Genomic DNA, 25,856 nt, shown 5'->3' on the forward strand with positions numbered 1-25,856 from the left:
CTGGGTTCACCCTGGGAGACCTCATCCCCTGGTCCAGGCACAGTGACTGTGGCACAGATCCCTGGCAGACTTCAGAGAAGGACAGAGGTGCCTGTGTGTGTTTTAACTAGCCAGGACACAGGCTCAGTCACTCAGCACCTACTTGGTTTGCTCCTTAACCCAAATAACTGGAGAAGCAGAAGTTCGTGGTCCCTGCTTAACTTCAAGTCAAGTCCTGTTGCTTCATTTCTTAAGGGAAATGCGTTTGGACCTGCCATGTTTTCCTAGACTTGGAAAAGCCAGTCCTTCAGCTGTACAGAGCTGGGGATGGCAAGGTGACTTTTCACAGTGTTCCTATCAGTGTGAGGTTCTGCACTGAACACCTGCACACATTTCCTGGACTAACGTGAGAAAGTGGTGTGTGGCTCAGCTCCCTTCACGTGAGGTCAACCACGCCCACAGAGTATGAAAGAGGAGGCACCTTCAAATTAAGAACCAAAGTTTAATCTAGTTGACTAGCACCCCAGTACTCATGTAGAAATTTCAGGATTCTGTTTTCCCAAGAGTTGAATTACCAGAGTTGGAACCCGCCTGATGGACAGTGGGCAGTGGAGGGAAGTACCCTCATTTACAGTGAACGTCCTGGCCACAGCTGCACACAGGGCTGCCCCGTCCTCTGGCTGGCAGCAGCAGCTCCAGATACCACTGTGGGCAGGGGGGAGGCCCAGAGCAGCCCGAGTCTGGCCTGCCTGCCTTACCCCTCCTCCCTCCATGTTTGACGGGGCAGCAGCCTGGGAGGACAGACAAGGAAGGAGCCCCTGTGCATGGCCGTTCCACTGCTCGCCAGTCTGTCTTGGTGGCAAGCCCATGGGGTCAGGCCACAGATGGTATGTGCCCTTCCTAGCCAAGACGATGCTGCTGGCCCCGAGGGGCAAAGGGCCAGTGCCTCTCCTTGAGCTGTCTGAGGAGTCTGGGAAAGGGGAGAGCTGAAGAATTGGTCACTCAGACACAAGCGCTGTTTGAAGGTCGAGAACTCCGCAGAGCAGCTGAACTATAGTCCGTTCACCTTCGTGCACTCGGGACCCAGGGAGGAACTATTCTGAATTCCTGGTTTTTAGAACTGAGTGAGTACTCAAAGATAATTAGCTCACTAACAGGACATGAACGCCAAGCTGGCCGGCTGCAATCTCAATCTTTGAGAACCCCACTCCCCAGCTCTTTGTAAGCCTGCAGTTAGCTGCCACACCAGGCGGTGAGTGACGCTCGCTCAGCTCCCCAGACTCACACATCTCTAGGATCTACAAACAGCAAAGCTTGGAAAGGGATCAAGCATGCTTCTCTCCCAGAGGCCCCTTCCAGCAGCCAGGCTGCCTGAGGCAGGTGTGCACAGTGCCCGAGGCTGGCAGAGTAGAGCACTCACCAAGACAGCCTTGCTGGGCTCCTGCCGCCTCAGGCCTCAGGGAGGTGCCCAGGTGGAGGCTTGTTGGAGAGGCCCCGGCCCTGGCCAAACGGAGAGTGAGCATCTGCACACATTATGCTCCTTGGTAAATGGATTTTTTTTCACCTGGATGTGTTTGAAAAGGGGTACTCACAGTATGAGGTTCCATATGGTAGGAACTTCATCCCAAGGTAGCAGGCTAGGTACCAGGAACAGGCCACTCAGCTCCTTTAGAGGCCACGCTCTCTGTGACCCTCCACTAAGTGAAGCCAGCCCTTCTCTGTCAGGCACGGTACTTCTGAGAACACTCCAGGACCACCACCCAGAGTTAACACTGTCAGTGGACACGGCACCAGATGCCCACACCCAGGTGTAGTAGGGCGCTTGCCACACAAGCCCAAGGCTCTGGGTCCATTTCCAGCACATGCACGGGCGCGCACACGCGCGCACACACACACATACACACACACACACACACGCACATGCGTGTGCAAGCACACACATGTATGTTTCCAGAGTCACCAACTATCTACCAGGAGACCACCCCAACATGTCACCCTCCCAGAGCCCAACCTGGGGTTCACAGACCTCCTACCTGAGGGAGGCGGCTGATGTTGAGCCTTAGGGTTCCCTGGGCAGGAAGCCCGGGCACAGGAAGGCTCTCTTCTCCAGCAGTGACCTGGGTAGTGAGAATCCTATTGAACACTATGGTCAGGAGTTCATTTCAGCGTATGAGTATTGCCAGCAAACACAGGTAACCAAACGAGCAAGCTAGTTACGGATTCAGTCACCCAGACAGTACCCGCTGGCATGAATTTCACAACACATGGTAAATTTGGTATTAAAATAAGACAGAGACAGACAGGAGACAGTCAAAACACACATTTGGTTTCTAAATCCACTTGGGGTCAAACTGACTCTGGCTGTATAGGCAGCCTCTCTGGCAGTGGCCACATCTGAAGCAAGAGGCACCTTCGAGCAGGGCCACTGCCACCTGTGGGCCTACAGCTCAGGGACAAGATGGGAGGGGGCACTTGGCTCTGTGGAAGGAGGGGCGGGACAGGTAATCCCTGTCCTTCCATTAAAAACATGGGTCTAGAAATGCCCAAGTACACAGTCCACCCCACCCCGGCCTCATTCGATAATACACAAATCCTGGTGGGAAAGAGGCACTCAGGGAGCTGCACACCGCATTTCATTCAGAAGCCCCATGGAAGGTTTCCATTTGGCACCTGGAGCAGCAGCTTGGGTTAGCAAGAGTGAGAGCCCAGAAGGTGGGGGGTGGCTCAGCTGATGCCCCAGACCACCCCAGGTTACAGGAATGTGGATGAAGTCAACTTGCCTCTTGCCAATGATAAACCATGGGTTTAAAATTCATTAACATTCATTTTGGTGATAAAAATTCCTTAGGGTGGGAGCAAAATCACATTCCCAAACAAACGTTAACCCTTCCTGAAGGGAAAGGGACACAGTTAGACACATTTTCGAAACAACACTATGTGCAGAGGGACAGTCTGCAGCTTCTGCCGACACCCACAGACTTGGCACGGTCCTCAGTGACATGGTTCTCTTCATTCATCCATCCAGTTCGACAGCGACACCCACCGGCACACAGAGGAAAGGTATCCTTCCTGGGGACAGCCGAGGAAGGCCACTCGGGCAAGTCCATCCTGTTAGGGTTACATCATAGGATCACAGCAGAGTTAGTTCAGACAGACCAACTTAGAACTCTGCAAAAGACACTTAAAAACAAAAACATGATCTCTTGAAAAAAATAAACAAAACAATTTTTAAATTCATGCAAATTGAGGGAGGAAAGAAATGATAAAAGGTACTGAAAAAATAAACATGATTCTATTTGGGCGGAAGAAGTCTGTCTCCGAATTCTTGAAAGCCATGCCCCAGCTGTCGACGTCTCGAGTCTGGTCTCTACCCGCCCCATGCCGTCCTCACAGCTTGCCATCCTCTGCGGCCTCCAGGGAAAGGGGCAAAGTCTTTGGTCTCAATGCTGTAGGACGCAGCATGGCGGACAAGCTCACACTGTGGGAAGTCATGGTCAGACAGGCCAGGAGGCCGGCCGGCCGGACGAGGGGGCCGTGCAGCCCTAGATGGCGCCTTCACTGTGCAGGCTGTGGTTGGCCTTGTTGTGCGACACACAGTTCTGCTCATTGAGCAAGTTGGCCGTCTCGTCTGGCAACCCATCATGCAGCTCCGTAAGAGTCAATTCAATTTTAGTGTTTTCACTGTCTGAAGACTGAGGGGTTTTGTCCATCCGGGATGCCATCAAGGCATTTTGGTATTGCTGTCTGGAGATCTGGGGCCAGAAGAGGACACAGAAAACAAACGGAGACAGCACTTATTCTTAGGTTCTCTGCATCACACACTGAACACCCCCAAAACACACACTGAGCACCCCAAAGGCCCAGAGCTCCAGGAGAAAATCATCCTTGAGTAGAAACCGGGCAGCTCTGAAGTTCAAGTTGACTCCAGCGATCCAGTCGGTTCTCAGCACTAGAACCATTTCTACATCTGGCCTGTATGCTCAGAGACCAGAAAAGTGGACAGCAGCTTCCACAGTTAAAGTCGCTTTGGTCTCCAAAAGATGTCTATTTCAGACTAAGAGAAGAACATGTCTCCAGGGCAGACGGCAGCCTCCTAGTGCTTTCCAGGCCAACCAGAGTCACCAGCTCTGGGCTCCAGAGAACTCTGAGGATCGCTCTTTCCCTCATCTCCAGTTCCCGTACCCCGCCAAGACCACATGTGCTGTGACTGTTCATGGCTGCTCATGGCATGGAACTGGGATCAATGTGGTTTTCGGCCTGTGTGCTTGGCCCAGAAGAGGGAGGTGGGGTGCTCTGACAGCAAAAGGGAAGCCTGTGAGGAGTGGACAAGCTGTCAGGGAGTGAGCGACACCTGCCAGCCAGCCAGCCAGCCCTGCCCCACTCACCTTGACGAACTGTAGGTCAGAGAGGGCTCGTACTGAGTAATCCGGGATGTAGACCTGGAGGAATGAGGAATTGAGCTGATTGTTGCTGCTCCCCAAGGTTGGTGTCATGGCGTCAATCCGGTCGCTTCGACTGAGAGAGTCTGAGTGGTTCAGGCCACAGGGGCGAGGAGGTGACTTATTTTCACCTAGAAAAGGGAGAAGAAACAGCTTTGACAGCACTGCAGATACAGCCGACCGGGAGTGATTACTCCAAATAAAACGCCATTACCCAGGCGCACACCATGTCCCTCCGGCAGGCAACATGGGTCTCAGCTGTGACGGACCCAGTCCGGGTAGAAAGGCAAAGAAAGGCTCACGGGAGGAGAACCCGCCTCACAGGGGACATCACCAGATAGATACACAGGTGGTGCGGGGACAAAGCCCAGGACACGGGAGCTGCCCGAGACTAGGAAGGGCCAAAAAAGGCTCTTCATTATTTTTCTAGAAACCAAAACTAGTTTTCAAAGTCCCTCTGTCTGTCTCTTTTGCCTCTTATCCACCAGCCAGCTCAAGGATGCCTCGAGGTGACGGCAACCCCGTGAAAGGCCAGCCTACAGTGCCTTGGTGCTAAGGGTTCCTGGAGTGAGCTCTCTGGAGCAAGTGAGAGCAGGAGACCTAAGTGTTCCTGCTGTCAGAGAACATTCCTCAGAGCTTTTTTGTTTTAATGTGCAAGTCTATGCACCACACACAGTGCCCATAGAGGCCAGAAGCGGGGGTTGGATCCCCCAGAACTGGAGGTACACCTTTTAGTTGTCATGTGGTACAAAGAATTGAACCCGGGTCCTCTGGAAAAGCAACAAGAGCCCTTAACCAGAGCCGTCTCTCCAGCCCCATTCCCTGGAGCTTTAGAGATGAATTGTGTTAAAATAAAACTCTAGCTGTATGTGGTGGTGCATGCCTTAATCCCAGAGGTACTCAAGGACAGGGGTAGGTGCATCTTTGAGTTCGAGGCCAGCCTTGTCTACGGAGGAAGTTCCGGGGCAGCGGGGTTACAAGAGAAACCCTGTCTCAAAAACCTAAGTAAGAAAATAAACGAACCACCCTCACTTTCCGGGCCAAGGAGGATGCCTTTCCTCTGTTGTAACCGAGTCAGGTGTGCAGACCCTGCCGGCGCCCAGTCAGTGGCTCTGGATTGCAGAATGCCACAGGAGCAGAGGGGACCCACTGACCTATGGTCCAATGTCCTTAACAGATGCCCCCACAGAAGAGCCAGCCTGTGGCTAGTCTGCCCCTCAACTGGAAAAGTCTATCACCACGGTCACAGTCCACCTCCTGCCTCAAGGAGGCTCACACAGTGCCACTGAGGAACTTGCAAGGGCCCGAAGAACCCAAAGCACTGTGTTCCGCTGAACCTTTCACAGCAGGACCAAACCCACAGACCAGCCATCACTGACTCCATTTGCTAAACATCCCCTCAGGACAGAGACCGTCAGTACACCAGGACTCACTCCCAGGCCACAGCTCAGAATCTACCATCATTTTTTCACATCACAGCTCATGGCTCCCACTGCGTTTGACTCAACAGCGCCTCCTACTGCCCCTTCCACCTCCTGGGCACGTTAATCACCAGCCTTAGCAGAGAACTTTGAACAGGCAACCCAACTCCGCTAAGCTTCAAAATCCGTATCTGTAAAATGTGCACAGTGCTCCCCAGCTCATAGGTCTGAGGGGCCAAAGGAAGATATGAAGCGCTGAGAACAGCGGATATCCAGTGAGCACCAGATGAATGTACCACACAGACATGTCTGTTCTTTTCTGTTAGCTTCTCCCGGACCTCACCACCATGCTCCTGCCTCAGGATCAAGCCTTACCACAAGACATCACCTGTCATGACAGATCTTTCAGTTCTTTTGAACAAGGAATTCTGCGGCTGTACCTCTGGGTTTCGGATACAATCACATGTTCCCACACACATTTTTGAAACAGTGCTCACTTCTACGGTTTCAAGGTGTTAAAGGCAGGTACCTGGCCGGCTCACTGCTTCCTGACCAGAACTCCAGGCGGAGGGCACGGTCTGGATGCTTCTGGGCTCCCTGTTAGTGTGCGCTGCTTTCTGGTTATGTGTGAGCGTGGATCTCTTGCTTTGCCTGTGATTGTGGCCTCGGCCTGGAGAAGCCGCCCACTTCTCTGTACCTCTTCTAGAGAGCCACGGGCCTGACAGGATTGTCTGGGAACATACCTCATGGCTTTAATACACTGCTCAGCATCTCAAGACAGTATTAAAATCTGAACAGCAACAGCAATAATCTCACACCATGTGGCCAGCGACACTAGCTAAAGCCTCCTCAACACGAAGGCAGCAGGCCTTGAGAAACAACTCTACCCGCCTCCGTTTCTTTTTTTTTTTTTTTTTTTTTTTTTTTTTTTTTGGTTTTTCGAGACAGGGTTTCTCTGTGTAGCTTTGCGCCTTTTCCTGGAACTCACTTGGTAGCCCAGGCTGGCCTCGAACTCACAGAGATCCGCCTGGCTCTGCCTCCCAAGTGCTGGGATTAAAGGCGTGCGCCACCACTGCCCGGCCCGCCTCCGTTTCTAACAGACTCACGTTCAACTCTTGCTCACAAAATGTCTCCAGGAAAGTTTAATCATTTTAAAAGTGATTACAAAATTATTGTAAAAAGAGGGAGGGGAGAGCTGGACTCTGGTGACAGGCAGGGTGGAGGCACCGGGGAGAGACTTAACCGGCTTTCTGGGGTTGTTGGGCGTTTGCTACTCTTTGATGGAAGCTGCATGTTTTCTCAAGAAGCTGCTGGAAGTCTGTCCTCCAGGCAGTACTCTGACGTAAGCAGGGATCTGGGGATCCTCGAACTATTCCAAGATCTAAGTGGGATGGCCATCTGAAGGACTCGCCGTATTCAGTCAGTATACAAGCCTGTGTGACCAAAGACACACAGGCTTGTCCACTCAGCGAGGGTGTGCTTGCCTCCAAGATGCATTTCATTCTGGTCCTGTCCACCCTCGCTGAGAGCACTGCTTCTCCTGTCGGGCTCGATAGGGATGACAGTGGGTCTCAGGTCACAGTTGCAGACCCCTGTGTAGCCCTGGCTGTCCTGGAATTCGCTTTGTAGACCAGGCTGGCCTCAAACTCAGAGATCTTTTTTTTTTTTTTTTTTTTTTTTTTGCCTCCCAAGTACTGGGATTAAAGGCGTGTGCCACACCACCTGGCTCAGAACCAGAATTTTCATATGCCATCTTTGAAATAAGCTGAAGCCAGGCCTGTAAAAGCCTCCAGGCCAGGAAAATCTATGACCTCCTTGCTTATTCTAAATGTCACACACTTCTTTCTTCCATCCAGAAGACAAGTGTTTGAGTAAAAAAAAAAAATCCTTTGATTTGGAGCAGGTTGTCAGGGGACAAGCTGTGAGGGACGTTTATTCCTTCCACATGTGGGTCCCAGGCATCAGGCTCAGCGTCAGGGGTCATTCCTCACTGAGCCATCTCTTGGGCCCAAGGTTTAGAGACTATGATTGCTAGAGTGCTGTGTTCAGGGTGCAGCTTTGCCCACCAGGAGGAACAGCAGCTGGTTAAGAGAACTAAAGAAGAAATACAAAAAGCCAAGTCACAGAAGAGGTGGTGGCTGCTCTTCTGATGCTGACATTGGAGACTGCCGTCCACTCGTGTGTAGTCGCAGCAGGACGTGGGTGAACTGCAGCAACGGCTCTGGAGGGTGCATGTCACTACATCAAGGTGCTGGACGGCTGCGTGAACTCTGTGTCTGGGTTTTCTGAACCACTTTTGCTGGGAAATTGAAGCACATGCAGCTGAAACTTCTGTGAGAGACTTTCCAATGCTTGCCAAACACTGACGCCCGGCTTGTGTGCAGAGTTGCATTTCTGCAAGTTTCCCGCCCCCTTTTCCAGATGGAGGCTTCCGACCTCGGCTGGGGCCCCAGCTAGCCACCTGGGACTGTTCTGTTCAACTGCGGTCAGAATTTCAGTTACCTCCATTTCTAGGATACGTTCCCGACTTGTGTTATTAACTGATCTCTACCCCGCACGGCTGGTTTTTGCAATACCAATTGTTCTGTAAGTTGAGTCTTAAGAAAGTGACCCTGGTTATTCACTGTGTGCCTTACTGTTTTCAAACCTGTTTTCTTGTCCTGTTGCTTCCATGGTGTCTCCCTGGTCCAGCTCCCAACTACAGAAGTGCAGTCACACCTTAGCTCTGTAGAGTCACTTAAGGGAGCATGGCCTCCTTTTTATTGGTATGAGCTTATTTGGAAGACCAAACGGAATGTTTCACAATGAAAAAGATTAAGGGTCTCCAGGGATGAGCAGCAGGGACGCCCACAGGGAAGTAGTGGATGGAGATGCAGCTGGAGGCCATGGAGACCAGGAACAATGCACTCAACAGCAACTACACCCAGCAGAGCATGTGTTTACCTCAGATCCCTTCGGCTGGAGTTATAAGCAACTGTGAACCATACACAGGGTGTGTGTGTGCTGGGAACCAAACTCAGGTCCTCTGCAGAGCAGCAAATGCTCTTAAGTATTCAGCCATCTCTCCGACCCCACAGAGAGGAGTTTCATACTGAGTGGGCAGGGAGAGGTAGCATAAACATCTGGGACTCAGTAAACCCAGTCACTTTGGACCATATGTGTTAACTTTGCCTCTCAGCAGTCATTACCACCAATTCACATCAACGGTGTCTGCGGAACCCTGGTTCAGAGCGGAATCTGTGGTTTCTCCGTCTTGTCTTCAAAGCTCTATGTTTCTGTGATGCACATGAGCCGTCCTGACTTCACCTGTTCCCATATGGTCTTCCTTTCACCATGGCGGTCACATGATCAAACGATGCCCAAAATGAGGACTATGAAAGTTACTCAAACGGACATGGACCAAAAGGCACAAATGGAGAAAATGTAACGCAGTATTTTGAACTTATTTAGTAGGGACAGACTAGAAATACAGGCTTTCCGGGTTGGCATGTTAGCTGGGTTTGCGTGCTGTGGTTTGGGGCAGCTGTGGGCAGATCTGGTCGACAGGCATTTCTCTTTCTTTCTTTTTCAACAGTGGTATACCCGTAAGTTTGCTGCACAGAAGTTTCTTTTTCTTGACCTCAGTATTTTCTTGGTAATTCTAGACTGAGGCAGGATGTTTTGTTTCTTTCGTGTTTATGAATTAAACCCTCTCCTTTCCCCCAGTGTTTCTGAACCCTGAATCTACTTGGCTTGAAACCAAGCATCAGAACACTGTTTTGCTGCACACTGAAGACCGGACAGTTCACTGAAAAGCTTTGCTTCAGCTCTGGGTCTGGGTCTGTAATGAGTGTGGCACCAAGTGCTTTAACTGCTGTTTGAGAACCGAGGCTTCGGGTGGACTCTGGTTCGGAACAGTAGCCTAGTAGACAGGGTGAGATTTGGGGGTTTGCGGGCTGAATTTTCTACTCCCTAACAGAATTAAGAATTCTAATGACTAATGAATAATCACCCACCCTCATGGGCCAGCGGAGGGGAAATGCTGGCCCTACCATCTCCCTCTCGGTTCATATTGGGCTTTGATCTATTGAAACGTTCTTCTGTGCCACAAGGTCACCTCCGATAAATTTGCTTAATTAAAAAAAAAAAAAGAATAACACAAATTGGTATCCTTTATCTGAAATCCTTGAGATAAAGGGCTACATTTCCTAATGTAAATTGGTCCATGTGTGCATTCTACACCACAAGCCCTGTTCTGCAATGCTAGAGTAGCCCTGCAATTCAAACTGGGCTACAGTGAGGCCCAGAAGATCCGAACCCACGGAGAGGGGCAGGAGCACCTCCTCCACCCAAGTTTGGGTTCGTGTTGCTGTTCAATTTATATGTCAGTGTTTTATGACAGTAATACACATGGGACTTCAATTTTATCTGGGCATGGGGGCATTTGGGAGATAAAGACAGGGAGATCCTGAGTTCAAGGCCATCCTCAGTTATATAGCAATTTCAAGTCTGAGGCCAGCCTGGGCTGTAAGAGACCTCATCTCAAAACCAAGACAAAACAAAAACAAAATCAAGACCTTTTCAAGCTGGGCATGGTTGCGTATCCCTTTAGTCCTAGCACTCAGGAGGTAGAGGCAGGTGGATTCCTGTGAGTTTGAGGTCTCCCTGGTCCACATAGTGAGTTCCAGGACATCCAGGACTAAGACCCTATCTGAAAACCAAACAAACGAATAAACACTTCCAGCATTGTTTAGTTTGTTTTTCTGGCCTTTTGATCCAGTTTATTTTATCCATCCTACCCAGAAATCCTTTCTTTTGGCAGCAAACGAGCAGACACAATAATGCAACATGCCTTCTCTGCACCACAGGCACCTTCTGGGAGGGGCCGGATAGCACTGGCTTGTCTAACACCCACTCATGAGGTAGCTCTGACAAATGTCAGCAGGCCTGTTTATTCCTGACCAGCTGGAGCAGGCATAGCAAAGAAAACTCAAATTCTACAGAGAAGGTAAAATTCAAATGTTTAATGGCCAGGAGTCATCAACTTCAGTACCCCTGCGACTTTTTAAACAAACGGGAAACATGAGCAAAGAAAACGGGAGAAACCACCAATGCTTGTGAATGCACGTGTGTGCTGTTGGCTGGCTTGAGTCCCACAGCTCTAGGAATATCTTATGCTCAGCATATCTTATGCCAAACTCTGAGCCCAGAGAGTGCGTGCGTGCGTGCTTGCGTGCGTGCGTGCATGCGTGCAGCCTCATGTATGGTGTGTATATGTGTGTGTGGAGGCCAGAGGTCAACCTTGGGTGTCCCTCAGGTGCTGTCCACTCTTTTTTAGACAGTGTCACTCACTGGGACCTGGGACCCACTGATTTGGCTCAGCCGGCTGGCCAGTGAGCCCAGGGGTCCCTGCTGTGTCCTGCTCCCCAGTGTTGGGATTAAGCAGACACTACTAGGCTTGGCCTGGGGGAGCTGGAGGTCTGGTCTTCATCCTCTTGCGGCAAACACCTCAGCAGCTGAGCTATCTCTGAAGACCCATTTTGGGTTTTTGGAAGCCAGGGTTTTACTCTGCAGGCATTCTGGCTACAAACTCACTGTGTAGCCCAGGCTGGCCCTGGACATGTGGCAATCTGCATGCTTCAGCCTTCTGAACACAGATTAGGCGTGTGGCCCACCACACCTGGCTGACAGCAGACCCAAGGGAATGTTAACTAATTTCCTTCTAATGATAAGCATTGCCTCCTCAAGCACCAGAATTATAGAGTTTGAAGTTGGGACTGTATGTAAATTTCATCAGATTAAAAATTACAAAACAATGGGGAAAAAGCAATACAGAAAAGTTGCATTAACCAACACAGATGCTCAACAATCTTTCTTTCTTTGAGACATGGTCTTCTTACATATGTCGCTCATGCTGGTCTTAAACCCTTGACTCTCCTGCCTCAGACTTCTGTGTGCTGGTATTACAGGTGTGCACCACAACAAGCTCAATTAAGGCTGAGCAATTTTAATTAAAGAAAGATTAACTTTTCTTTTTAGTGGCTGGGCATGTTAGGCATGGCCACGATCTCCTGCGGGGAGATAATCCGCAGCTGGTTAGGAATGTGCATGGCACTAATTCCTAACCCAAGGTGAGACCCCCGGAGCAGCAGGGCCATCTGCCTGAGGAGGACAGACATACACCAGCCAGCTCACAGGGAAAGAGTGCCCCAAATCAGGATGAGCCAAGTCTTTTTCTCACTTGCCAAGAAAAGTCCATACTCCCCAAGATTTTGTCCAAATGGATTCTCTGAGAAATGAGAGCAGTCTAGACTTGGGTTAGACGCTCAGGTCTCTGCAAACTCCACATCCCGTAACATGCTAGAGATGGAGTAAGACTGTGGGCAGGACCTGGGTGATCCAGGCCAGTGCAGGCAGGATAGGCACTAAACTGGCCAGCACCATAGCGACGCTTCCTACCCCTGGTCACCACAGTTCCTAGGCCAGAGTGCCCTTCCCAGCCCTCTGTGGTTTACGTTTTCCTGGACAGCTCCCTCTTAGTCAGCAACCTTCGAGTTTTAGGGCTGGCAGGAAACAGGAACAGCATTGTGGAAAGAGAGCGTGCAGCCCTGGTGGCCAGCTTTCCCAGGGTTATGAAAAGGAAGCATGCAGAATTACCTGGAGAGCCTGCCGCTAACACCTCTGTCCTGCTGACAACAAAAGTCCGCGACAGGGACAAAGGAACTGAAATGGAGAAAAGCAGGGTGAGATGGCATCGAGTCATAGAGATCGTCACATCCAAGGGACGGGAGCCGACAATGTCTCGCTAACATTCCACCCGAAGTGGCAAAGCCCACGCGGTGTTACGGTGTTCCGTGTTACGTGATGGAAGGGACACAATGACTTTCCAGGAAGAGCAGGCAGGGAGAGTGCCAACGTGATGAATTTCACGCTGTGCTCTTTTCTGGAAAGTTCTTAAACCCCCAATACCCAAATGGGCTCCACAGCCCCAAAACAAGCTTTTCTCAAGGCCCAAATCACAATTAGCCACATACAGCTGGCGGCGCAGCTGGCGTGGGCTCTAAAAATAGGCCGAAGCCACACTCCGGCACTCACCACGCAACCCTGCAAGGCCTTAGTTCCCAACTCACTGCTATTCTTGGTTTCATAACTTTGGCCTGATGTTTTGAATTGCTTGGGATGACTGCGGATTTCCAAACAGAGGCAAAAGTGTAGAATGCCATGCTCAGACTCTGAGAATGGCAGGCCAAGCAAGGCTCATCTCTGCTCTCTCAGACGGGAGGCTAGCCCCACCACAGGGACAACTCCGGGGGCAGGCCTTCCCACGTGTCCTGAGAACCGAGGACTGTAGGCTTTACCCAGACTGCTGGCTTTATCTTACTTCTTTGTTTTGAGACAAGGTCTCAACAGGTAGCCCTGGCTGGCCTGGAACTTGCTATGTAGGCCAGGCTGGTCTTGAACTCACAATCTTTCTGCCCGTTTTCCTGGTGAACAGATGACTTTTCATGTGTGTGCATGTGCCATGGCATGTATGTGGAGAACACAGGGAAGCTTGTGGGTTCTTTCTTTCCACCATGTGAATCCCAGGAATTAAACTCATGTCAGAGGCTTGGCGGCAAGCACCTTTACCTGCCGACGCCACTTCTCCAGGCCACAGCTAACTTGAACAGACACAGGCAGGTCTTAATGTGGCAAGAGCTGTACTGATTGGACATCTCAGTGAATACACGGCCCCCAGACCCTAGTCACGAGGGTCAGTAAACAGCAGCCTTTGAGATGAAGGACGAGGGCTTTCCAGTCAGGAGTCATCTCTTCGCTGGCTTTTGTTGTTGTTTTGATTGGTTTGAAAGGTCTCCTGTAGTCTAGGGCTGGCCTCAAACTCACTACATAGCTCAGGCTAGCCTAAAACTCCTGGCCCTCCCACCTCCTTCCCCACATGCTGGCCCTGGAGGTGTGGCCACCATCCCAGCCTTTTTGCTGACTTTCTCAGTGGGATTTTCCTTATACTATGGTTCAATATGTGCTGGGCTAGTGTTGAGGTTTAAATATCCAGTAACCAGCAAAGATGTACTGCTCTCATTTCTTTTCAGAGCTACCTTGTAGGTGTGGGTCTGCTAACCTGGGCTAACTTGAGGAACGCGGTCCCAGAACAATAACACCTTTCATGATGTAACATTTCCTCCTGTGGTTTTGTTGTTGTTTCTCATCCTTTGTTTTGACATGTGAGACAAGGTCTTGCTATGCAGACCTAGCTGGTTTAAAGCTCACAAAGTAGACAACACTGACCCTGAACTTGTAGCAATCCTCCTGCCTCTACCTCCCGGGATCCTTTATATTTTAAGGGTCACAACACCCTGTATACCCAGACAGCGCCCCATTCAGCTCTCCTGGTTGCTATAGGACACCAAAGGTCTTTTCTCAATGTCATATAACCTGCATCGCAGGTCTTTCCCTGCCCGGTCACAAAGCCCTCTCAAGTGTCCCCAAGCAGAGGGGATGAAGGCCACCTCCAGTTTACAACAAAGACCACCTACATTTGTACGTGGTGGCAATGGGGGCAGTGTGCCCTTGGGACTGTGACACCTGCCCAGGACAGTGAGGAGAGTTCACTGGCTTCCTGATGGTAACAACCTCATGTCTGTCACACTGCTGGGTGGGAGAGTGGGGGAAGACCAGTGTCACAAAGATAAGCTTGCCTGACGGTCCCCATCCCCATCCCTGTTAAGATTTTTGTTTGTTTGTTTGTTTACTTTTGTTTCAGTTTGACAGTCCTCCTTTAAGGTGGGTTAGGGTTAGCTTTGGGCTTTGGGAAGGTTTCCTGGTACAGAATGGTCTTTATATTTTGGCCACAAGGTGGCACTCCAGCACCTCCGTTTACCTGCCTGACCTGCTCCTTGGCAGAGAAGGCAAGCCATGGGACAGCTAGAGCCCCAGGGGTTGGGAGCACGGCAGAGTTGGGTGCAGACACCCCTGCTGGGACAGGTTACCTTTCAGGCACCTCAGAATCTCAGAACTTGCTCAGTTCCCCATGGCATACCCACCCACCCCAAACAGCCCACTCTAGATAAACAGTCACAACTCCTTCATCCTCAGGAAGGTGCAGCAGAAAATCCCCAGAGTAGCTACGATGCACAGCTCAGACTTTGGGTGGAGATAGGGACACTTCCCACGCCAGGCAGGAGAACACTATGGCAAGTACTAGACTTCTAGGAGTACTAAAGCTGACCGGCAACTCAACAGAACCGAGCGTGCACCCCCACCAGAAGACATGGAGTTTTCACAGGAAACAGCCTGAGATGGCTGATCTAAGTGTCAATTCCCTGGGTTTACAATCACCATGGAAACACACTTCTGGTACCTCTATGCGGGTATTTCCAGGGAGGTGCAGCTGGATGGAGAAGAGTGTGGGGATGCCACCCACAGGCTAGGGTCCTGGACTGAACAAGCGTCCATCCCTTCCTGCTTCCTGTGGAGTCACCACAGGCTGCCTCGTGGCCCTGCCACTGTAGTCCCCTGGCCACGACGACATCTCAAACCATCACCTGATACCATCACCTGATATAAACCTTCCTGCCTTAAGCGGCCTTCGTCAGGAATTTTGTCACAACAGTAAGGTAAGTGACCCACACTGCCCCAGCACTGACCGGCAGTGAGAGAGCTAAGTGCCGTGCTCCATGTTCACACGGGAAGAGGGCACAGATGGCCGCAGCACTAGGCTGGGGCACCACACCCAACCTGCTACATTCCCTGTAGGTCCATTTATACGAAGTTCAAGGAGGGAGAGGGGCCGTGACACAGGAGTTCCTAATATTCTGTCTCCCCTGGTCTGCACAGCTGTTTGGTGTAGGTGGAAACCACGCTGGTCAGGGGGCGCTGGGAGGACTGATGGGTGAGGAGTCCCGTGCCCAGAGGCTGGAGCACTCACCTGGAGAGGCTGTGAGGGCCATTACACCATAGTATGAGAAAGCACTCGCTTCAAACTTCATCCCTTCCTTCCCAGCCTCCACTTCCACCTTCCCCTGTGGAGGAAAAGGGGGACTTTCAGTTGGATTTGCACATAAAGCTAGTTCTTCTCAGGTTTATCTAAACTCCTCTCCCACAATCCCCAGAAGAAAGGCTTTGGAAAATAAAGGGAAGGTATATTTCTTTCAACTAGAAAACTGGATTTGACTGAACGTCTGGAAGTGACAGTACCTGTGGACCCACCTAACACCTCCCCATGTCCCCAGCTCTTCAAGGGCCTCAGTAATAAAAAGAACTGGCAGCCGGGCGGTGGTGGCGCACGCCTTTAATCCCAGCACTCGGGAGGCAGAGCCAGGCGGATCTCTGTGAGTTCGAGGCCAGACTGGTCTCCAAAGCGAGTTCCAGGAAAGGCGCAAAGCTACACAGAAAAACCCTGTCTCCAAAAAACCAAAAAAAAAAAAAAAAAAAAAAAAAAAGAATTGAGGAGACAATGCTGAGGAGACTCTCCTGGCTGCCCCAGGAGGAGCTGGAGCTGGGAAGCAGCAGGGTCAAGGGTCAGCATGCCATGTGTCCTTGGAACAGAGAGGTGTGAACTGGCTCCAGGGACCTGTTTTCTTCCCCAAGCCCAGGGCTCTGGGCATCCGAGCAGACACCTTGCCAGGCTCCCTGAGGGCACTGCTGGGGAAAGCAGCCTGAGAAAGTCTCCCTCAATCAGAAGAAACTCCTCTGAGCAGCTGCTCTTCATGCTCTGGCATGCCTGAGACCTCTCCTCCTCCATCACCCTTTCCATCCCCGCAGCCTTGGGGGTGACCATCAGCAGCCTGTTCCGGGCTACAGAAATATGTCCCAGCGAAGGGCTAGAGCAGTGTGTTCACATCGCCCATATCAGCTCCCCAGAACATCCTGTGCAAGGGGCAAGCCAGCAAGCTACCACTTGCTAAAAAGGAACCATTAAACCAGGCATGGTGGCACATGCCTGCAATCGCAGGACTTGGAAAGTCAAGGCAGGGGGATAAGGAATTCAAGACCCTCCTGGGCTATATAAGAGAGTGTCAAAAAAGAGGGAGGAGGGGGAGAGGAGGAGGGAGGAAGAGGAGGCAGGCAGGCACACTTTCTAACTCACTAATGCTCCCAGAGGCAGACGCAGCTGGTCCCTCTCACAAACTGGGAAGGCAGAGCTGGGAAAGGCAGGAGATCGAACAAGCTCTCAACACCTGCCGCCCCACTCACGTGAACTCTGGTACCTGGAACACTTCCTACTGGAGTGCATTAAATTCTGGATTTGGGGAGACCCTCCTTTTACAGCTCACACACCAGAAACCCGCCTAAGCCTCTCTTTAGGTTCCCTTCACCCCATGGAAACCCTAGCTCGCCCAGTCCCAACCAACTCTCGGCATAAGGAAGGAACTTCAAATCCAGATCATTTGTGTTGGTGAGGTGCCTGACGCTCTAAGCCTGCCCCTTGTGCATGCCAGGCAAGTACTCCACTGCCCGGCTGCGCTCAGCCTTTCAACCCATAATTTTAAAGCAATCTGCAAAGTGTAAAAGCTGCCCAGCCATGCAGCTAGGCCTGCAAGGAGGTGCCGTGAGCCCTGAGGAGCCAGCTCTCATTCCCTGACTATAGTCCAGTGGGTGGAAGGCTGCCCAGAAAGCTAGTTACAGAAGGCCTCAAACAAACACACCCTGAAGAAGAGACAAAAATGTAAAGAGTCATCACCAGGCATGGTAGCAGTGCCTGCAGGCCTAGCACTCAAGAGGCAGAGGCAGGAGGGTTTAAGTTCGAAGCCAGTTTGGTAGGCCTATGCAGCCAAAGTTCCAGGCCAAGCTGGGCTACAGAGCAGACCCTATCTGGAAAATACTCCCAGAAGTGGGGGCTGAAGAGATGGCTTAGTTGGTAAAATGCCTGCCAAACAAGCGTGAGGACCTAGGTTTGGATCCCTAGCACCCATGTAGGAGACAAGCGCCAGTCACATCTGAAACCCTAGTGCTTGGTGGAGATCGACACAGGTGCATCTTTGGAGGTCACTGGCCAGTCATTTTAGCCAATCGATGAGCTCTGGGTTCACTGAGAGATCCTGCCTCAAAAGATAAGGTGGAAAGCAATAATGGAAACTATCTCTGGCCTCCACATGCACTACCATGCATGCATGCACACAAGCACATGCATGTACACACGCACGAGTGCATACACACACAAGCAAAGTTCCGAGAGACACATTTACTTCCTGTTCTAGCATGAAGACACGCTTTCTGCAGGAAGCCTAAGGATGGCAGATCTGGCTGAGCCACGGTATGAAGGAAGGTCTAAGGCAGGTGACAGCAGTCAGGCTTCCAGGCCTGCACAGACAGGCAAGGCCACAGAGCTCCTGGGACGAGGCTGAGGGCAGATTTTGCAGAGGAACAGTGGTTCAGGAAGATAGCCCAGTCCACGTTAGCGTGGCTCTGCTGAGAAAAGCCACAGGGGCTATTTCAAAGTTGGTGTGGAAAAGAAGCAGAGAGAATAGGGTGCTAGGCACAGTGGGTGCCAGGGCAGCGTTCTTTGAAGGGTAGACCCCTCGAAGAGAAAGAGAAGGAGGTGATGGTAGGGACAGAGATGAATTTAGAGAAGGTGAAGCTGGGAGCACTCAGGCTCAGGCGCCATGACAGTGTCATCCTGAAGAGCCTTGGTCTGCACAGCACTGATGCGCACTACTTCAGGGATGCTGCAGCACACCTCTACTGAACTACTCAGGGATGCTGCAGCACATCTCTCTAGTGAACTACTCAGGGATGCTGCAGCACACCTCTACTGAACTACTCAGGGATGCTGCAGCACACCTCTCTAGTGAACTACTCAGGGATGCTGCAGCACACCTCTACTGAACTACTCAGGGATGCTGCAGCACACCTCTACTGAACTGCACAGTCAAACCAAAGCCTCACAGACTTCTTCCTCCAGGGATTCTGGGTTGTTTCACAAACCACACAGTCTGTGTGTTCTGTGTCTCTGCAAGTGGATGTGAGTTCCCACTTTGTGATCAACCATCGGAACTGAAAGGGTAGTAGTCCCCCTCCCAGAAACAAGCCCGGGCCAGCCTCTCAGGAAGGAGGTAGAGACTGGCAGGACCCTGTGCTGACTAGGAGCTTCACCTGGTAACTTCCAAAGAACAGGGTCCCAAAGGCCGGCCCCAGCTCCCACTTCCAGGTGTTCTGGGCTCATCAGTATGAGGTATGAACTGTGTAGGAGAACCGAAGCTCTTCAGGTAACTTCAGGAACATGCAAGGTTTGGAGTCTCATGTTCTGGCTGTTTGTGGGCAAAAGCCCCAGATCTGGAAACTGTTTTCTGGTCTCTAATACTCCCACAAAGGCACAGGATTGGGTCTTCTGACTAATCAAGGATGGCTACAGAGAGATTCCACACCCACAGTGGAGACCACAGCCATCCCCTAAATCCTCAGGGCAGGCACCAGGTAGGGTAGAGCCTGCTAACTATTCTCCTCTTGGATGCCAGAGTCTCAACCATCAGCTACTGTGATCGTGCTGGGCCAGTGGCTCCCACGTGCCCATGTGTTCGGGCTCTGAGAACCGGCAGCAGAGAAGAGCCACCACATTTTCATTTCATTATCTATTGTTTGCCATCATTCCAGAAAAGACCACATATTTTAACTGCCCCTCCAATTTAGAAAATGTAGTTTCAGCCGGGCGGTGGTGGTGGTGGTGGTGGTGGTGGTGGTAGTGGCGGCGGCGGCGCACGCATTTAATCCTAGCACTTGGGAGGCAGAGACAGGTGGGTCTCTGTGAGTTCGAGGCCAGCCTGGGTTACAAAGTGAGATCCAGGACAGGCTCCAAAATACCACAGAGAAACCCTGTCTCGAAAAAAAAAACGAGAAAAAAAAAAAAAAGAAAAAGAAGAAATAAAGAAAATGTAGTTTCAACAAACATGCCTTCAAACTGAGCATGAATTGTCTGTGAAAAATGTCCTGCAACCATTCTTGTCTCATCTTTCCTCCTACTGGTGACAATGTCACAGCCGTGTTCAGGGGCCACTTACAACATTACAACAGCTTAAAAAGTACGACAGAAAGTGGGAGATGGGACTCTGGAGGAGTCGGGTGTGTGTGTGTGTGTGTGTGTGTGTGTGTGTGTGTGTGTGTGTGTATGTAAGCATAATTAAAATGCAGTGCGTACACTGAAATTCCCAACAAATAAATGCATAAACCAGAAAACGGGGCTGCCAAGATGGCTCGGTAGGTAAAGGTAGCTGTGGCCAAGCCTGACCACCCAAGTGTGACCCCAGGATCCACAAGGGAGGGTGAGAACTAACTCCTGCGGGGTGTTTTCTGATCCCCAACACATGCTGCGGCACAGTTTTGGCAGAAAAAAATAGTGCCCAAGTTATAAAAAGTAACACATGAAGCTGGGCAGTGGTGGTGGTGGTGGTGGTGGTGGTGGCGGCGGCGGCGGCGGCGGCGGCGGCGGCGGCGGCAGCAGCAGCGCCGGCGCATGCCTTTAATCGCAGCACTCGGGAGGCAGAGCCAGGCGGATCTCTGTGAGTTCGAGGCCAGCCTGGGCTACCAAGTGAGTTCCAGGACAGCCAGGGCTATACAGAGAAACCCTGTCTCAAACAAACAGACAAACAAAAAGAAAGTAACAGATGAAAATAAAAACACAACAGAGGTCTGCGGACAGTTCAGCAGTGTGGAGCACTTGTAGCTCTTGCAGAGGACCCAGGCTTGGGGCCCAGCCCCCACAAGGCAGCTCATCATTATCTATAACTCCAGTTTCAGGGCATCTGATGCCCCCTTCTGACCTCCAAGGGCACTGAGCACATACACGGTGCACAGAGATGCACGCAGGCAAAGCACTCACACACATAAAATAATAAAATAAATCTAAAACAATCAAAATCACAACAATTTACAGGATTCCTATGGTCCCAGGAGCCTATAATTCTCCATCTGCTAGAGTTTAAACCTACCCCACCCAGGCCACCCTCTCTAGCCCAGGCCACCCTCCCCGACCCAGGCCACCCTCACTGGTACAGGCCACCCTCCCTAGCTCAGGCCACCCTCACCGGCACAGGCCACCCTCTGCAGAGGAAAGCTTTTCTGACAGACAGGTTTAGGGACATCTGTTCATTTAAGTGTCAGTAGTTTCAAAAAGATCATTTCAAATAACTTCAGTAGTGTGAGATCAGAGCCATCCCTACAGGAAATGGCTTAAAATCAAGTAGGTGTCTTTGCATACAACTTTTCCATACAGGAAAAGGACCTACATTATTGACTTTACTTTTGAAATATTCATAAACTTATTCTATAAAATTACAAAAAAAAAATCAGGACAGGACATGATGGACTCCAGGCTTTCTCAGAGGAGCCAGGGATGTTTGCAAGCTGACAGGTTGGGAAGGAGGCCTAGCCAGATATGGTAGCACATCACTATAAACCAATACTCAGGAAGCAGAAATAGGAAGATCATAAGTTCAAGGCCAGCCAGGGCTACATAGCAAGGCCCTGTCTAAAAACAATTCTTAATAGTTTTTAAAAGGCTCTGGAAGGAGGTGTAACAGTGTCAAGCAAGGACAGCTGCCTGAGTAAGAACTCAGGCACAGGATCCCCACCCACCTTCCTCTGGATGAAGTATTAGCGGACTTCTTCTAAGAGCCGATGTGCGCTAGTCAGCTCCGACCTCTGGCTGTATAGTCAGAAGGGACGCTACTCGAGTCTGTATGGCCCAGTAACCCACACGGTGGATAACCTCGGTGGTTAGTGTGGCCGACTGAGGCAGGCTGAAGCCCCTTCCCCACACTGGCCAGCACACACTGGCTGGCTCACTCCCAGGCTAGATGCTTGCTATGCCTGTCTGGTTTAGATTGCCCACACAAACCAACCAGTGGGACCCGCCATCAGAAAGGATGTAGCTCAGCTGGTAGGGTGCCTGCCTGATGTGTACAAAGCCCTGAGTTTGATCCTCAGAAAGCCTGGCATGTGCCTGTAAACCCAGCACTTAGGGAGGCATGGGCAGTTCACGGTCATAATCAACTATGTAACATGCTCAAGGCCAGCTTGGGCTGCATGAGATCTTGTGAAGGAAAAAAAAGGGGGGGGGGTTGCAATGGAAAGAAAGCAAGGGCAACTGGATGCTAAGAGCGCAAACACGGGGTGATTCTTGGCCATGCCACTCAGAGATGCTGTGTGTTCCTTGTGTGACTCTGGATCTTGCATGCTCTCTAGTCACGGCTTTCTATCTGGTGGCTGCACGTGGAAGCCTGGGGTTCTGCAAGCTCACTTCATAACGTATACCTTTACAACATTGGTGGTCAAATATTAATTTGTGTACAGCTTCATCCTCTAGTGGACCCTGAGCCTGGGTGCTTACACCATACTGGTGCCAAGCTGCCTGACTCAGTGGCTGCAGGGTGCTTGTCAGAAATGAAGCACGTGGGGATCTGCACGATTCAGGCGCAGGAGTCTGAGTCTGAGCCTGAGCAGGAGAGGACAGGAGGGGGTGGACCTCACAGGGACAGTTCAGGCACGCCACTGCAGGTTAAACAGCAGCTGCGTGTACTGTGCGAACATTCAGGGTCGCTCAAACACAACCAAGGACTAGAGAGGTCAGTCAGCCAGGACCAGAGGCTCAGGCATGCTTAAGGCAAAGGAGGCCACCACACTGGACAAGTGGAGTTGATCGCACACTTAGTACTAAATACTGATCTGAAAAAGAGTAAACCTATTGTAGAGCAAAAATGTCTTTGAAATCTGTACCAGAAGCTTTTCAAAAAGTATGAATGGGACAGTTGAAAAAGAAAAAAAAAAGGGGGGAGCATTAATTTGCACATGAAATGAGCAAGAAGATTAATGCCAGGGAAAGTTCTTGTCCACTGAACACCCGGCAAAGACTGGCAAAGGGCTGGGCCTTCTGCAAACGGCTTGAGACTGGCCACGCCCCTCCTGAGACTGGCCACGCCCCACAAGTGCTGGGAAAGGCAGTGCACTCTTCTCCATTGACTTATTTAGATATGCCACTCCTCAGAGGGCCAACAGCACTTTACTACAAAACACCAACTGTAAATGACAGTGATCTAGTACATCTTGCCTTTGAGAAGGAAACCGTGTCTAGCAGTTACAATTACTGTGCACACACAATCAACTTGTTAGATTGATTTCTGTCATGTACATGGATATTCTGCCTGTATGTGCACCACGTGCATTCCCACGGAGGTCAGAAGAGGGCACTGGATCCCCTGGAACTGGAGTTATGGGTGTTTGTGAGCTACCGTGTGGGTGTTGAGACCCAAACCTGGGTCCTCTGCAGAACAGCCAGTGCTCTGACTGCTGAGCCAGCTCTCCAGCCCGACCTCGACCGCCGTGTGTGCTTCACACTTCTTCACAACATAATGCTCTCTCACGCCACCATCTCAAACTTGATCAGCGCCTAGTCATGTGAGCAGTTTCTACTCTTTTATAATGGATTTGCTATATGTTTTCATGGATAGTATTGGGAAACAATGGTTTATATATGAGACTGTTAATTTAGGGAATATAGTCTGTTTGTAAGCACTTTTTCTGTCTATTTATCATTTGTTCTTTTTTTTTTTGTTTTTTTGAGACAAGGTTTCTCTGTGTAGCTTTGTGCCTTTCCTGGAACTTACTCTGTAGCCCAGGCTGGCCTCGAACTCACAGAGATCCACCTGGCTCTGCCTCCCGAGTGCTGGGATTAAAGGCGTGCGCCGCCACTGCCCGGCTTATCATTTGTTCTTTATTTTATAAATTACATTAGTTGCTGGGCAGTGGTGGCACATGCCTTTAATCCCAGCACGCAGGAGATAGAGACACGTGGATCTCTGAGTTGAAGTCCAGCCTGGTCTACAGAGTAAGTTCCAGGACAGCAAAGGCTACACAGAGACACTCTTGTCTTGAAAAACAAAACAAAGAATTGCATTATTTATGTAGCTTTTTGGGGGCAGTGTTTCCTCTCATATGCAGAAGCAAACAACACACAATATGAAGAGAGGAGAACAGAGGGGTGAGGAGAGGCGGGAGGGGATTCCCTGAAGACAGAAATGGTCAAAACATACACAGTCACAAACAGAAATGTTCTGAGTGCCATCAGTCTGCACAAATAATTTCAGATAACAATTTGTAATAAAAAATAAAGAGAAGCTGGGAAAATGGCTCAGTGGGTAAAGTGCATGCCAGCATGTGGACCTGGATTTGATCCCCAAACCCAATAAAAGCCAGGGGCAGCTGTACACATCTGTAACCACAGTACAGCGGTGGATCCCCAGAGCTCTGTGTAAGTTTCTGAGGAAGAACGGTGAAATTTTATTTTCTTCTACACAAACGAGAATATATTATATTCACTGATCTTTCCAATTATGTATTTATTACATAATTGTATACACTAAGGTATATAATGTTACTTCAAGTTGGAAACTAAAAGCTTAATTACATATTTCAAAGACTTTTCTGTCTTTTAAAGAGGCAGGGGCTCACATGGTTCAGGCTGGCCTCAAACTCAAAATGTATAGCCCAGGATGCCCTGGGACTCCTGCTCCTTCTGCCTCTGTCTCCTCAGTGCTGGCATTACAGGTGTACACCACACTTTTACAGTGCTGGGGTGCAGGAAGGCAAGCAGTCTCCCAATGGGGTGCACCCCCAGCACCCCACTGTGTAAATATTCCTAATTTCATCATGATCAACCTAGGTAGTTTATGAAACTTGTCTTTTTATATTTACTGTAATAAACACTGGGACACAGTACGACCTCTTTTGATGAATCACATATAAACTGCAGTGTTCATGTCTGTGTTCCCAGTACTTGGGTGGTAAAGACAGGACAGTCAAGAGTTCAAGGTCATCCTCGCCTACACAGCAAGTATGAGGCCAGCCTGACCGTATATAATATCCTGTCCCAGAATAGCAAAACTAACCGTCTAAAAAGAATATTTCTCTGGCTTTGTTTGACTATCTCTAAATCTTAATTTTATTTTACTGGTTATATAATTTAAAATTACTGTCCAAGTGTTCTTAGTATGCTGGTGGGAAAACACTGCCATTGTAATTATGCCTTGGGGGCCTGAAAAATGGCTCAGAGGGAAAGGCACCTGCCATCACACCCAAGGACTATAGTTGGATTCTGAAACCCACATGGTGGAAGAAGAGACCAGACCCCCACGGGTTGTCCTCTGACGTCTATATGCTCACCATGGTATGCACACGTGTGTGCAGTTGTGCGTGCAGATGTGTGTTTTAGATGAGGTCTCTCATTGGTCTGGGGCTCACAGATTATAGACTAGGCTGTCTGGCCAAAGAGCCCCCAAGGACCCAGCTGTGTCCACCCTCAGTGCTGGGATTACAGACTCACCACCATGTGCTCAACTCTTTTCTTGGGTTCTGAGGAGGCACTCAGGTCCTCACTCGCTAGGCAAGTACTCTACCAAGTTATGGTCCCTGCCACATTGCTACTTTTAGATACATGTTTCCAGAAGTCATTTAAAACATGTAGAGCCAATACATATTTCATTGTGACATCATGCTATTATCATATCATTTATTAAAATCCATTTACATTTTAAAAGTCTACTTTTTGAAATAAAACTTGAAGTTTTGTTTTTATTCATAGAGAGTTTATATTTTGTTATATGTGACAAAATATTATTTTAATTAGGTTCACTTGAATCATTTCTTTGAAGAAGCTGAACTTTATTTAATATGGGACTTCAACTAAAAAATTTAAATGATGGGCAAAGAGAAGCAGTTCAGTTGGCAGAGCGCTTGCCAAGCATGCACCAAGCCCTGGGTTTGGCTTCAGAACCATGTAAACCAGGTATGGTGACATAAACATATCATCCCAGGACTGCAAAGGCAAAAGGATCAGAAGTTCAAGCTTGCTGTGGAATAATCCTCCTGTACACTGTGAATATGTATTACTCTCATTGGTTAATAAAAAGCTGACAGGCTGATAGCCAGGCAGGAAGTATAAGTGGGACAGCCAGACACAGAGGACTCTGGGAGGAAGAAGGGCAGAGTCAGGAGATGCCAGCCAGCTGCTAAGGAAGCAGGACATGTAGAAAATGAGGTAACAAGCCATGAA

The 25,856-nt window shown here is 50.0% G+C and overlaps 1 protein-coding gene across 2 annotated transcripts in view; it reads right to left on the reverse strand.

The window, feature by feature from the left end:
* Nucleotides 1-2,182: 2,182 nt before the first annotated feature.
* The window catches only part of Cnnm2 (cyclin and CBS domain divalent metal cation transport mediator 2), a 135,965-nt gene continuing 112,291 nt past the window's right edge, over nucleotides 2,183-25,856 (reverse strand). The window contains exons 5-8 of one of the 2 annotated variants that reach the window (XM_059256899.1): nucleotides 15,744-15,837; nucleotides 12,476-12,541; nucleotides 4,365-4,549; nucleotides 2,183-3,731 (exon numbers count right to left, since the gene is read on the reverse strand). In XM_059256899.1, the coding sequence (XP_059112882.1) occupies nucleotides 3,522-3,731; nucleotides 4,365-4,549; nucleotides 12,476-12,541; nucleotides 15,744-15,837 (555 nt within the window). In that variant the 3' untranslated portion in view covers nucleotides 2,183-3,521. The remainder of the gene's footprint in view (nucleotides 3,732-4,364; nucleotides 4,550-12,475; nucleotides 12,542-15,743; nucleotides 15,838-25,856) is intronic. The other variant, XM_059256907.1, reaches the window with a different exon arrangement.

The sequence above is a fragment of the Peromyscus eremicus genome, chromosome 1, assembly GCF_949786415.1.
Source record: "Peromyscus eremicus chromosome 1, PerEre_H2_v1, whole genome shotgun sequence".
Lineage (NCBI taxonomy): Eukaryota > Metazoa > Chordata > Mammalia > Rodentia > Cricetidae > Peromyscus > Peromyscus eremicus.